The sequence below is a fragment of the Thalassophryne amazonica genome, chromosome 15 (genome assembly GCF_902500255.1).
Source record: "Thalassophryne amazonica chromosome 15, fThaAma1.1, whole genome shotgun sequence".
Lineage (NCBI taxonomy): Eukaryota > Metazoa > Chordata > Actinopteri > Batrachoidiformes > Batrachoididae > Thalassophryne > Thalassophryne amazonica.
The window spans coordinates 91,083,719-91,097,225 of NC_047117.1; the positions used below are offsets into that span (position 1 = coordinate 91,083,719).

A 13,507-nucleotide genomic window follows, 5' to 3' on the forward strand; every position below is an offset into this window, starting at 1 on the left:
CACCTTTCTGGAAGCAGGGGCCAATTCTGAAAGCACAAAACTGATTTGGCTGTCTTCTGAATTCTCTGTCTTCAGGATGTAGGTCCTGTATTTTTCCCCTCTTGTAGCTCTGAATGAAAATGTTGCAGGTCTTTGCCTCATGCCAGGGCCTGGGTGAAGTCCTGGTTTATATAGATTTGCAAAAAAGAGATAATTTTAGGTCATCTGAGACAGAACAAAAATCCGTACAAACAACTTATTTAAATGTTCCTTGACAAGACAAAGCACAAAACTGTTACTGTGTGCAGCCATACAGCTGTCTGAGTTCATCAAGTGAATACAGTTTTTGGAACTTTTAAATTTGGGTTTTCTGAGTAATCTTGAACGCAGCATTAGTATGAAGCCGTTAGTGTACCTGGAAGTCATGGCTTCAAGACTAAACAAGACACACTGCAATCTTGTCGCATCTGTGACTTTTTTCTTTGGCCAACTTTCATTTTTATTAACAGCGGTAATGTTGCGTCACAGCTGGCTGACTCTTGACTTGACGCGGTGCTACAAAGCTCTGGTTCTTCACTCACACCAGATTATGACTATTTTTTCCCACGCTCCAGCATAAACATGATAACAGGGTGGGCTGAAAGCAGAGGATGACTGAAGATCTCCTAGGCACTGGTGATTACTAAAGTTGCCGTTCTAAGTGAAACAGCGGGTTGATAAAAGGACTGCAGACCAGCTTGTAAATATATGTTTGGTAAATATATTTGTTTGGCCCACCTTCCCATACGGTGAAGAACAGGTGTCAAAAGCCAACCCATCATCCAGGTCATGACACCTTGGCTAACAGATCAAGTAGGGGATTGCCTGTTGGGCTGATATATGATGGGGGCCCTGGTTGCCCAGTGGCTACTACGGTAACCATGAAGGCCACCATGAACCCTGAACATGAGATGGCTAATGGGGCTCTGGTGAAACAAGAAGTTTTCAACGACAGATCAGTAGGAGGAGGTGATGATGGCTTGTAACCCAATAGCTGTGAAGGCGCATCAAGTCCAGACCAGGTCATCAGACCCCAATCGTCCAGCATTTCTCAGCCACTGGACCAGGCATGTTAAACGAACCTACGCACAGAAATCTCTAGATCAACAATGGATGCAGATTTTCTCCGCATCCACCATCCTGTCTGGGAATCGATCAAGAGAGGACTTTCCTCACCACCAAGAGATTGCCACAACTACGAATGTGAAGAAAACCTGCCCACTTTGGCACCACTTACTTTTGCACATGCACACATTTTATATAGATCCCTCATATTACACAGCACAATGACCCTGATGATGTTCTGTAGATGGGAGTAGTGATCAGCTTTCCCATCACTCTCAAAGTCCTGGAAGTCAACCTTTCCTAAACAGTAGAGCCGATGTGTCTCCGTCCGTTTGCAGACGATACAGCGCTGTTCTCCGGCTGCAGGTGAGCCGCTGTGGCCCACTGTGCAGTGTGTAAAGCCAGGGCTGCTGAAACCTTTCTCCGGCTGTGCCGTTAGAACATTATCGCTTCCTACCAGCAGCCCAGCGGCACTGCAGTCACATTTCTGCGTCAAATAACAGCACAATTATACACAAACCTACAGGTAGGATGAAGATGAAGGCGAGCCCAACTGCGCAGCTACTTTTCGCCCACAAGAAACCGAACGCTGTTAAATATCCATTATATCGTCATAAATGTGTAAATCTACGGAAACAAAAAAGAACAGCGGTGGATCGTCCGCATCCAGCTGGGCCTGACTTTAAAGTAGGCGCTTCAAATCAACGTATTTGTGCGGGGCAGAGACAAAGCGTAAAGGATGCAGAACCCATCCGAACCGAACGCATTCCGTTCTTACCTTCCCTCGCCTTCAGGAGAACCGTGTTGGCCACGATATTTTCAATCTCCATTGTCAGAATGTGAATTGCGGGCAGCCGCGACACATTTCACACTCAGTGGGAAGGAAAAAAAAAAGGATTTGTGCGGTGAAACGTGCGGACGGCGGAGATCACGCTGACTGTGCCGACGCGCCGCTGACGCATAGTAGATCCTAAAAGTGCTCCTTCTGCTCCATTCCGACAGGTTCGGCCGAGCCGTAGACACGGAGCTGGATGTTTAGCATTCACAGCCTGCTCCTCCTGCCGCTGCTCCTTCTGCTGCCTCCCTTCCCTCTAGCTCCTTTCCTTCCTGCTTCGCCCCGCCTCCACCCCAACCACAGGAGGAGGGATCAATTTACAACCAGCACCGGGCCACCAAAACAAGGAAAAAAAAAAAAAACACGAAGATCCCAGTTATTAAAAAAGAATCGGAATAATGCTGCTGATTTGACCCGCACCCCCTCCCGCAGGCAGCTAGAAGGGCAACCGGGGAGCGCAGACCTCCGCCAAGGCCAGCTCGCGGTGACGTCACGACATCGCAGCCACCTCGAGTGCTGCATTCAATGGCAATAAGGAGCTCGGAATTTCTGATGTCCCAGAAGACTCGCCCCATTCACAGACTGCTGACTTGCCTTTTCGATTATGACCATCAGAGGGCGCTGTGGAAGTGGCAATGCAACAATGAAACAAAGCATTGAGTTGTTTTAAAACTGTGCAGTCTTTCAAATTTCACAAAACCAACAAAATGTAGTTTCCACTATAATGTTGGTTTATTTTAGAAACGTCTTGTAAAATTACAGTTGATTTTAAAAGGTACAGCTAGGGCCACACAAATTTCACAAAACGGAAAAATAGTTTCTACTGTAATCCAAGCATTATATTCTTGATTTATTTTAGAAACGTTTTGCAAAATTACAGCTCATTTTAATGCAGAGAACATATTTACCTGGGGGGAATTCCAAAATGAATTATTTATTTTCTTTTTTAACGCCATCTTCAGGAGGGCGTGCGTGTGCACATGCATGATGTTTTGAAATTACCGGAAATTACCTTTGACCTCACGTGATGCAAGTACATGGGGTGTGCACGGTAACATCAGTAAGATGTCTTGTAAATCACTTCAGAGGTATTATCCGATTACAAAAACAACATTTTTAGATTTAGAAGGATTTATTTCATCCTAACTTTCATAAAATATATGAGACAGATTTATACAGAAATGAACTGTTTCGGAGCGTATTCCGTCATATTGGATTATTTTGTTTGAGTGTTGTGTGGGCCGCTGAAGAGGAGGTACTGCTGGCCCACCACCAGAGGGCGCCCTGCCTGAAGTGCGGGTTTCAGGCACTGAGAGGGCGCCAGAGCAACCGGGAGTGACAGCTGTCACTCATCAACAAGCACCAGCTGTCACTCATCATCATCAACCACATCTCCATAAAAGCCGGGCAGCATCTTCACCTCACTGCCAAGAAATCGTCTACCGATCAGGTAAACACTCAGCCGTGGTTTTGTGTCATACAACTTTCTGAACATTTGCAGGCGTACCTGTTTGACTGGTCAGCAGCTGGAAGCTGGGAGGAGATGTCTTCGCTCCTCGGATAAGTAGTCCTTCAGGCGCTGCACGTTTTTGTTCCTGTGTGACTGTGATTGAGAGGTGGAGGTGTTTCCCACCCTTTCTGACTGTTTGCTGGGTGTTCACGCACCCACCATCACCTGTCTGTTCTTCCTGCCAGCAGTACCCGATCTGACAGCCGGAGGCAGTGGCCACCTGGGGACCCAGCGCTTGGTGGCTCCGGGGTGCTTCAGATCCGGTGGCAGTGGAAAGCGTGTGGGATCCGGCTCTTTTCTGGACGGGCGTCTTCTATCCTCGAGCCTGCCCACACGTCACCGTGACTTATTGACTGTTGATCTCAATTGTGTTGTCTGTTGCTCTGTTGTGCACATTCACAACATTAAATTGTTATATTTTGGCTTATTCCATTGTCCATTCATTTGCGCCCCCTGTTGTGGGTCCGTGTCCCTACACTTTCACAACAGCGAGCAGCCATCTGACATCACTGTGTCTCTCTACTCTGATTGGCTGTCGCTGTGTGCTTCCCAGCATCCCTGGAGCAAGTCAGGGGAAGCCCCCCACGTGATCTATGATGTCACTATCATAGACTGTAGGGGTCACTACCGTACATAGTTCAAGGCCGTCTGTTCTTCTAATTTTTTTTTCCCTTCAGGGGAACTGTTTAATAATTTTTTTCCAGACAACGCAAATTTTGATCATATTAAGGCAATGTCATATTATGAATACCCTATTTAAAAGCTAATAAATAAAATTATAGTGGTGCCAAAGAAAATTCTTTTATGACTTAAATCTTAAAAAAACAAAAAACAAAAGCTGTGCACTTTTAATTGTGATTTTTTAATATTTATGGTACGTGGGGATAGTCTTGCTTTTTCAGCACCAAAGTATTTTATCCTCCAGTGTCTGCCAAGAAGACAAATAGGACAAGAAGACGGGGACTAGTATAGGTGTGGGAATTAATTTTTATGTATTTTGTCCCCTGCAATTCTCTACATGAAATCAGTCACAGCCCAGCTCCAGGAACCTGTCAGAAAGATACCACTAAACCCAGTCCACACATGTTTTCATTAAGAACATTCACTTCTCTTAAAATCTACAAGAGAATTTTCAAAAGTACAAAGACCTCAAAGCAATGAACATACTGTGTTTTTATTTTGAAATGCACCTGGTTCTTTCATCAATTATCACAGGTAATTACACACAAATTAACGAGCCTGACACTGCAATGAGCAGCCTCATAACTGAACTTTTACTTGCAAAAAATAATAACAATAATAATAATTAAAAGCAAATAAAGACTTAAAATGAAAAGATTTTTGTTTTAAATAACATTATTTATTTATTTATGTACCCTTTTTATAATGGTCCCAGCTGAAATTCACTCAATTTTTAAAGAAATAGTTCTTATAAGTGTGGCTGATATAGTAACCCCACCCCCAGGAAAAAAAAAAAAAAAAGTTTACAAACTGTCTATAAAGATCTTACTTCATTAAGAATTGCACAATAGCAGAATGTGTCAAGTTACTGGAATAATCAATGTGCTCTCATTTTTTTACTACAGCTCATTACAACATGTCAGCTTTTAAACAGGGGCAGGAAATTAAGTTTAAATTGACACAAGAGGTTTCTATGACATTTTGTTAATCAGTGCATGTGATTCATCAAATCAATAATTGGTTCGGTCTCACACCACCCTGTAAATATTATCATAATATTCATTTCCTGTAGAAACACTCGACACTGATCTATAACCAGGAAACCATCAGTGTTACTACAAGTAAGTGAGTGCTGCAGGGATTGTAGCAGTCACCAGTTTGTGCAGCCTGAAATCTGAAAACCAAAACCTCTGACCTGACTGACACTCAAATATCTTTGACCCAAACACCTGAAGTCTGAATAAAGACCAAATGTTGTGTTCACGGGATGGAGGAATTCTGACACCTCAGAGTAAAACCACTGGCTCCTTCATACAGAAATCCTCAAGCTGAGGTGGTTCAGATTTGCTTCCTGGACAGGGTGGCAACACTGTGGGATCCCCCAGGTGTAGCTGGAGGATGGGTTCAAGTGAGAGGGACATTTGAGCTACCTGACCTGATGACGCTATGACCTGGCCCCAAATGGGCCAATGAATGGAAATAATATCAAACCTGTTTTTAATTCAGTCAGAAATGTGGATTACGCTAAAAAAAATGACTCATTGGATGAACTCAATTCCATTGTGTGAAGGATTTCCATCTAATAAATATATGTAGCCCCAACTCAAATAAAGAACATCCATGCAAGAAAATGTAATTTAATTTACTAGGGACTACATGTATATTTTAGATGGAAATCCAATCCAATGAGCCAGTTTTTTGGGGGTGTAATGAACAAATAAAGAAGTTGAATCAAACTAATGCACTGACATAACTCTGCCATGGTCCAAAAACCCTGATATACATGGGGGAAAAAACAATTACAAAATCTTGGAGCAAGATCTGGATCATCTCCAGACTCAAATTACATTCCATATCACAAAAAAGTTCTGAGGAGAAAACCTTCTTGTCATCTTCATAAGCTCCATCCATCCATCCATCCATCCATTATGCAGCTATGCAACAGTGTCTCCTAGTGGCATGAGATGGTATATGAATTAAACTCATTGCTACTGCAGGGGAAAAAATAAATCATCTGCTTCTGGATCTTAACTGTTAATGTTTTTTTTTTAAATCCAAATCATTAATATGTAAAATTTCTATTGGCTTCTCTTGTCTTGCTCGGCGACACTACAGCGGAGCTGCATATCGATTTGACACAGGTTTCACGACGGATGTCCTTCCAGATGTACATGTAGAAGGGGCAGAGGTGACAGTGAACCAGGGGAGTTCTGTCTGGAAGGTCAACGTCAACACTGCCGGCACCACTATACTGCCCCAAGTAAGATCATCGATACATTTGTAAATTATCCTGTTGACAGTGAGACAAGCTAGCAGTCAGGTGGTGTGTGTGTGTGTGTGTGTGTGTGTTTTGTAGTTTGTCTGCTGCCTGTGAAGAATCATATTTTAGTCATAGTTGATCATGAACTGTTCCTTTATCAGAGTTCAATGCTGCCACTTAGTGGTTAATGAAAAATTGCAAATGTGCAGAATGGCTCTATATTTTATTTATTTATTATTTATTTCTTTAAAAAAAAAATAGCCAAAACAGGTACTGCATGGATTAAAATTATTGGATGACTGGAAACTCAACAACTCAGTTATACACATTCAAAAATCTCTAATGCCTCAGTGTCTAAATGTGTCAGGGAGTCTCTATAGACGATCTGTTACGATTACCACTGGATTCCTTGATCCCCAAAATTTAGACTTAGCCACTGGAGACATGATCCTAATCGTCTTGGAACCATGGTATTGAGAAATCATCATTTGAAGGTTGACATTAAGTAAAATGATTTTAAGATATGCAGCACATAGATGAATTCAGGATCCCATGGTCCTCTGTGTGCGTGCAGTAGTTCTAGTCGTGTGATGGCATCACATAGAGATTCATTGATTTGTTGTTTTGTTGCAGTTATCTGGAAATTAATGACCTTCTGGAATGGGAATAATTCCTCACAGGATTTGGAAAATTAAAAAAAAAAAGTTTTTTGTTTATTAAAAGATCTATATTATACATTAACTTATGTTTGAATGCCTTTGGTAACCATATTTCATGTTGGCTTGCATTTATTTTCCTCGTGTATGACAAACGTGATGCCATTTTTGTTATGTCCAACCAGTGAGTCGAACCCAAACCACTCCAGGCGCGCAGGGGATAGTGGGACCCTGAAAGACTAGGGTTAGGGTTAGGGTTAGGGTTAGGCATCTATAAAAAAAAAAATCAAACAGTTTCTGATTTGTTATCAGATAAAGTTTTAGAAACAAATGAATAGGTTTCACATTTGGGGCAGCATGGTGGCTTAGTGGTTAGCACTGTACTTCCTCACAGCAAGAAGGTCATGGGGTCGATTCCCACCTGTGGCCTTTCTGTGTGGAATTTGGATGTTCTCCCCATGTTTGCGTGGGGTCCCTGTGGGTGCTCTGACTTCCTCTCACATCCAAAGACATGCAGGTTAGGCAGACTGGAAACTTTAAATCGCCTGTAGGTGTGGATGTGTTTGTTTGTCTGTATGTGTCCCTGTGACAGACTGGCATCCTGTCCAAGGTGAATCCCACCTCGTGCCCTATGACTGCTGGGATAGGCTCCAGCCTCTCCGTGACCCTTAATTGGAGTAAGCGGTTGAAAATGAGTGAGTGAGGTTTCACGATACCACCCCCCACAACAAATTAAAGACAATTACATCCTGCCTCCATGTTTTAGCCGGCTAATGTTAGCTAGCTACAGTTTTTCAGATTGTAAAAAAGGCTGAAAAATTAACACCAAACATATTCTAACCCTTCTTCTAAAGTATTACATTTATTATGAAGTAGAGTATAATATGTTAGTTAGAGAGAAAACTGTATGTAATATTTTATTTAACTTCCAGTTCATGATGCTAGCTATCTAAGCTAGGAAAGTTAAAGACGGCCTGCTGGTGTCATACTTATTATTTCTTACTAACTGAACTTACTGACCTCATGTCAGGAAACGCTTAAAAATGAACTCTCTGTATTTTACCTGTTGGTTTGTTGATGATGCAGTGAGGTAATAGCTGGATCTATAAAACACACCTGAACATGACACAGCAGCTTTGACTCCATACTGTTCCAATCAGTACCAGGGGACACTTGTCCATCGTCCGCTCTATTTGGACAACAGTCTGCATTACAAGCTCCTAATCATTTGATCATAAAGAAACACTTCTGATGAAGACAGATCTTTAAAATTTAACAGAAAATGAAGTTGTTGAACACATTTTAATACCATACATAAAGTGGACACTAGGTGGTGGTGCTGACTTATAAAATGTATTTTATAGTTCCAAAATGTGACTTGAGTTCTGTAAGTTGTCCTCATTGGACTTACATTTATCTGAGCAAATATTTGAATGTAAAAGTCTTCATATGTCCTGATCCTGATGTTCAGCAGGACACCAAGTTGCACTTTATTGTGCCTAAGGATTTCTGTGTGAGGAGTCATTTATTTATTTTGTTCTGGTTCTTGCATGAAGCGGGGAAAAGCAATCTGAGATATACATCAGTAGGATGAACTGCTTAGAAACCAGAAAACTAACATTTCCTCACAGGCAGTCAAAGACCTCACAGGGAATTCCACCCAAAAATGAAACTACACATGGAATTCACATTACGGCGATCATGGACAGACTGTGTCTCAAGGTCAAGACACAGACAGCTGAAACACTGACACTGTTCATAATTTTATGGAGCAAACAGTTCTGAGGATCATATCACAGGATTTGTTTTCTCACAGTTGCTGCCTGAAGAGATTTTCACGTTGACCCCTCGGCCCAACGTGACGTAGTTTCTTCCAGGCCCCAGTGCTGATCAGTTAAGTGAGATCTTCCAAGTGATTTTTTTATCAGTCACTTCAATCAATCAATCAATCAATCAATCAATCAATCAATTTTATTTATATAGCGCCAAATCACAACAAACAGTTGCCCCAAGGCGCTTTATGTTGTAAGGCAAGGCCATACAATAATTATGTAAAAACCCCAACGGTCAAAACGACCCCCTGTGAGCAAGCACTTGGCGACAGTGGGAAGGAAAAACTCCCTTTTAACAGGAAGAAACCTCCAGCAGAACCAGGCTCAGGGAGGGGCAGTCTTCTGCTGGGACTGGTTGGGGCTGAGGGAGAGAACCAGGAAAAAGACATGCTGTGGAGGGGAGCAGAGATCAATCACTAATGATTAAATGCAGAGTGGTGCATACAGAGCAAAAAGAGAAAGAAACACTCAGTGCATCATGGGAACCCCCCAGCAGTCTAAGTCTATAGCAGCATAACTAAGGGATGGTTCAGGGTCACCTGATCCAGCCCTAACTATAAGCTTTAGCAAAAAGGAAAGTTTTAAGCCTAATCTTAAAAGTAGAGAGGGTGTCTGTCTCCCTGATCAGAATTGGGAGCTGGTTCCACAGGAGAGGAACCTGAAAGCTGAAGGCTCTGCCTCCCATTCTACTCTTACAAATCCTAGGAACTACAAGTAAGCCTGCAGTCTGAGATCGAAGCGCTCTATTGGGGTGATATGGTACTATGTGTTGTGAAAGTGTCGTGACACGGACCCACAACAGGGGGCGTAAATGAACGGACAATGGATAAGCGAAAAGTAACAATTTAATGTTGTGAATCGCACAACGACGTACAGACAATAACAATATAGTGACTGTCAATCATACACCAGGTGACGTGTGGGCAGGCTCGACGATAGAAGACGCCTGGCGAGAGAAGAGCCGGATCCCACACAGCTTCCACTGCCAACGGAGCTGAAGAACACCGGAGCCGCTAAGCCCTGCGCCCCAGGTGGCCGCTGTCTTCAGCAGTCAGACCCGGTACTGCTGGCAGAGAACCGAAACAGTCCTGATGAGTGTGAGGTCGCACACTCAGTAATCCCACAGTCTGTATTCAGTAAGGAGGGAGCACCTCCACCTCCAATCACACACTCGTGCAGCTCCTGTCTAACCACTTATCTGGTTGGAGTGTGAAGCGAAGCCGTCGCTGATCACACCAAGCGCCAATCCCACAGATAAGGGAATCACCACAGGAAAACGGCTGCAAAAGAAGTTCAGACTATTACACAAGGTTTTTGTTCAGCAGAGAAAATTACCTGATTGGTAGTTGATTTCTCGGCGGGGAGGTGGAGTTGCAGTCCGGCCTTTAAGGTGGTGGTGATGATGTGGATGAGTGACAGCTGATGCTGATGACGAGTAACAGCTGTCACTCCCGGGTTGCTATGACGCCCTCTCGTGCTTGAAGCCCGCACTTCAAGCAGGGCGCCATCTGGTGGTGGTGGGCCAGCAGTACCTTCTCTTCAGCGGCCCACACAACACTATGCGGTCCCTAAGATAAGATGGGACCTGATTATTCAAAACCTTATAAGTAAGAAGAAGAATTTTAAATTCTATTCTAGAATTAACAGGAAGCCAATGAAGAGAGGCCAATATGGGTGAGATATGCTCTCTCCTTCTAGTCCCTGTCAGTACTCTAGCTGCAGCATTTTGAATTAACTGAAGGCTTTTCAGGGAACGTTTAGGACAACCTGATAATAATGAATTACAATAGTCCAGCCTAGAGGAAATAAATGCATGAATTAGTTTTTCAGCATCACTCTGAGACAAGACCTTTCTAATTTTAGAGATATTGCATAAATGCAAAAAAGCAGTCCTACATATTTGTTTAATATGCGCTTTGAATGACATATCCTTCCTACACAAGCAGCACCAAAGATTTGGAAGCACTCTACTATCATTCCTGTGGCTAAGTGTAAGAACCCCAAGGTCTTAAATGACTTTCAACCTGTAGCTCACAGCTCACTGGTGATGAAGACCTTTGAGAGGTTTGTGAAGCAGGAGTTACTGAAGCTGGTGGAGGAACAGTTAGATCAGCTCGTTTTCTTGCAGGGCTGGCAGACATGCTCAGGATGCAAAACTTACCTTGTTAAATTTCCTTTATCATCATCAGGAAACCTCAAAAACTCATGCGAGGCTCGTTTTTATCAACTTCTCTTCAGTGTTCAATACTATTCACCCCTACTTGTTGGTTGAGAACTTCAGGCTCTTTTTAATTGGCTGGATACTGGATTTTCTGTTGAATAAGTCACAGTGTGTTCGGGTTAAGTAGCGTTTTATCCTCTAAAGCCTTTTCTTCCACAGGTGTTCCACAGGGCTGTGTTCTTTCATTGCTTTTTATTTTATATAGTAATGACTGTAGGAGTAAGTATGAGAATGAGCACTGTGTGAAATTTGCAGACGATACTCGTAGTGAATCTTTTTAATCATGATGAGGAGGGGCGTGGCACTGTAGTTGATGAATTCATTGCTTGGTGCGAAAACTTTTATCTGTCCATCGATGTCTCGAAGACAAAGGATATGATAATTGAATTCTGTAGATCACAGCACAATGTCTCACAAACTGTTATTCAGAACATCAATGTTGATACAGCAGATGAGTACAAACATTTAGGAAACATCATCGTTCATTATGACAGTTTTATCTGTGTACTGTCGATTGGATTCTGTCATTGGTTTTTGGGGGGGGGGGGGGTGTGTTTCTGTTGTGTGTCTTGTGTTTGTTGTTGGTGCTTTTCTGTATATGTGTCTTGGACATCCTACTGCACACTAAATTTCCTTTTCAAGGATAAATAAAATGAAATTGAACTTGATGGAGGTCTTCTGTGTTGATCATAAATTTGAATGTTTTCTAAAACGTTTGAATACTGCACAGTAGTAGCATTGGCATGAAGACGTGAAGACACTAGGGGCTATGGTAAATACCGTCAATAAGGACATGGCTGCCTTGATTAAGAAAGAATTTCAGCATTCATTTCCTGCTGAAAATCTGACCTTTGACATAATAACCATAATGTTGGCCCAATTTATTGACCTTTGGGTGACCTTGCCAATTCAATTCCAGAATCCACCTACGTACTTTATGTGTGCCAAGTTTGATACAGATGAAGTTGAAAATGAATGAAAATGAAATTCTGCGGCTTTGACACAAACGAATTTCACCAAAATATAAGTTTGGCAGAAATAAGCTTAATGACCGGGAAGGAGTAGGCAACAAAGACAAACCTTTACCTTTACCCCAATGATTGACCATTGGCAAATTTGACCTCACCTGGGCAATTCCAGAACCCACTTACAAACGTGTGACAAATTTGGTGCAAATCAGAACAGAAAAAAAGGTTAAAAAAAAAGATCTTTGACCGCAATGACCTTGGCATCAATGATTGACCTTTGGCAAATTTGACCTCACCTGGGCAATTCCAGAACCCACTTACAAACGTGTGACAACTTTGGTGCAAACCAGAACAGAAAAAAAGGTTAAAAAAAAAAGATCTTTGACCCCAATGACCTTGGCATCAATGATTGACCTTTGGAAAATCTGAATTCACCTGGATAATTCCAGAATTCAACACATACATGTGTGCAATGTTTGGGCAAAGTCATAGCGGGGGAGGGGGGGGGGGTGTCTAAATTTTGACCTTTGACTCCAATGACGTTGCCTTTGGCTAAATTAATCCTTTGAGGGTAATTCCAGGGTTAACCTACAGCCACATACCAAGTGTGGCGGAAATTGCCCAAAGAAGGGAGGAGTCAGAGAACAAACTAACAAAGTTGCTTCACTGATCTTGATTTTTTTTTTTTTTTTTAGCGCTTTACTCCGCCTTCCGTCAGACGTTGCCAAATATTAATAGTGTTCCATTAATCTGTAAAAACAAAAAAAAACAAACAAAAAAAACCAAACACATTTAATAACATTTCTGTCATCGAGTGAGACAGCAGAGAAGGACAGCTGCACTCAGAATAATTCATCTTTTTGTTCCCATCAGGCCTTTCTGATGTCATATGGGCAGAATGCTAAAGAAACAAGACCAGGACCTCTGCGGAACAAAACTGGGATTACAACGAGGATCGATAGAGGAAAAAAGTTATTTTCTTGTTGGAGATGGTTGAGACTGTGAGTCATAAAATGCGCGGTTTCCTGGCTCTGTGCGAGCTTTCACGTGATTGCGCAGGAAACAGTGTTGCCAGATTACATCAAAAGAACAAGCAAACGTGTTTGTGAAAACAAACAACTATAAAAAAAAAAAAAACCCCTCTCAATTTATAAACTATTTTACTACGAATTTTTGCCTTGTTATCTTCACCCACTGACAGAGGAGACTGGCGGTTCTGTAGCTGCTTCTGTCTGTGTGATTTTGGGAAAGATATCGCCAAAAGCATCAGATTCTGCCACAGGAAAAGCTGATTGGATTTTGGAGATGGTCTGGATTTCCTGACCAAGTTTTCAATTGATTTATTTCTTGCCTTATGACATCACACAGCTGTCCTGGGGTGGGGTGGGGGGGATACCAGACTTCTCCCTTGACTTGTGAGGTATTACTGTGAAGGTATGCACTCTGAGGGCCATGCTAGCT

General features: G+C 42.3%; 1 protein-coding gene across 1 annotated transcript in view; it reads right to left on the reverse strand.

The window, feature by feature from the left end:
- The window catches only part of grk4 (G protein-coupled receptor kinase 4), a 94,406-nt gene extending 92,149 nt beyond the window's left edge, over positions 1-2,257 (reverse strand). The window contains exon 1 of the mRNA XM_034187621.1: positions 1,862-2,257. Coding sequence (XP_034043512.1) covers positions 1,862-1,913 — 52 coding nt within the window. The 5' untranslated portion in view covers positions 1,914-2,257. The remainder of the gene's footprint in view (positions 1-1,861) is intronic.
- Between the last annotated feature and the right edge of the window lie 11,250 nt (positions 2,258-13,507).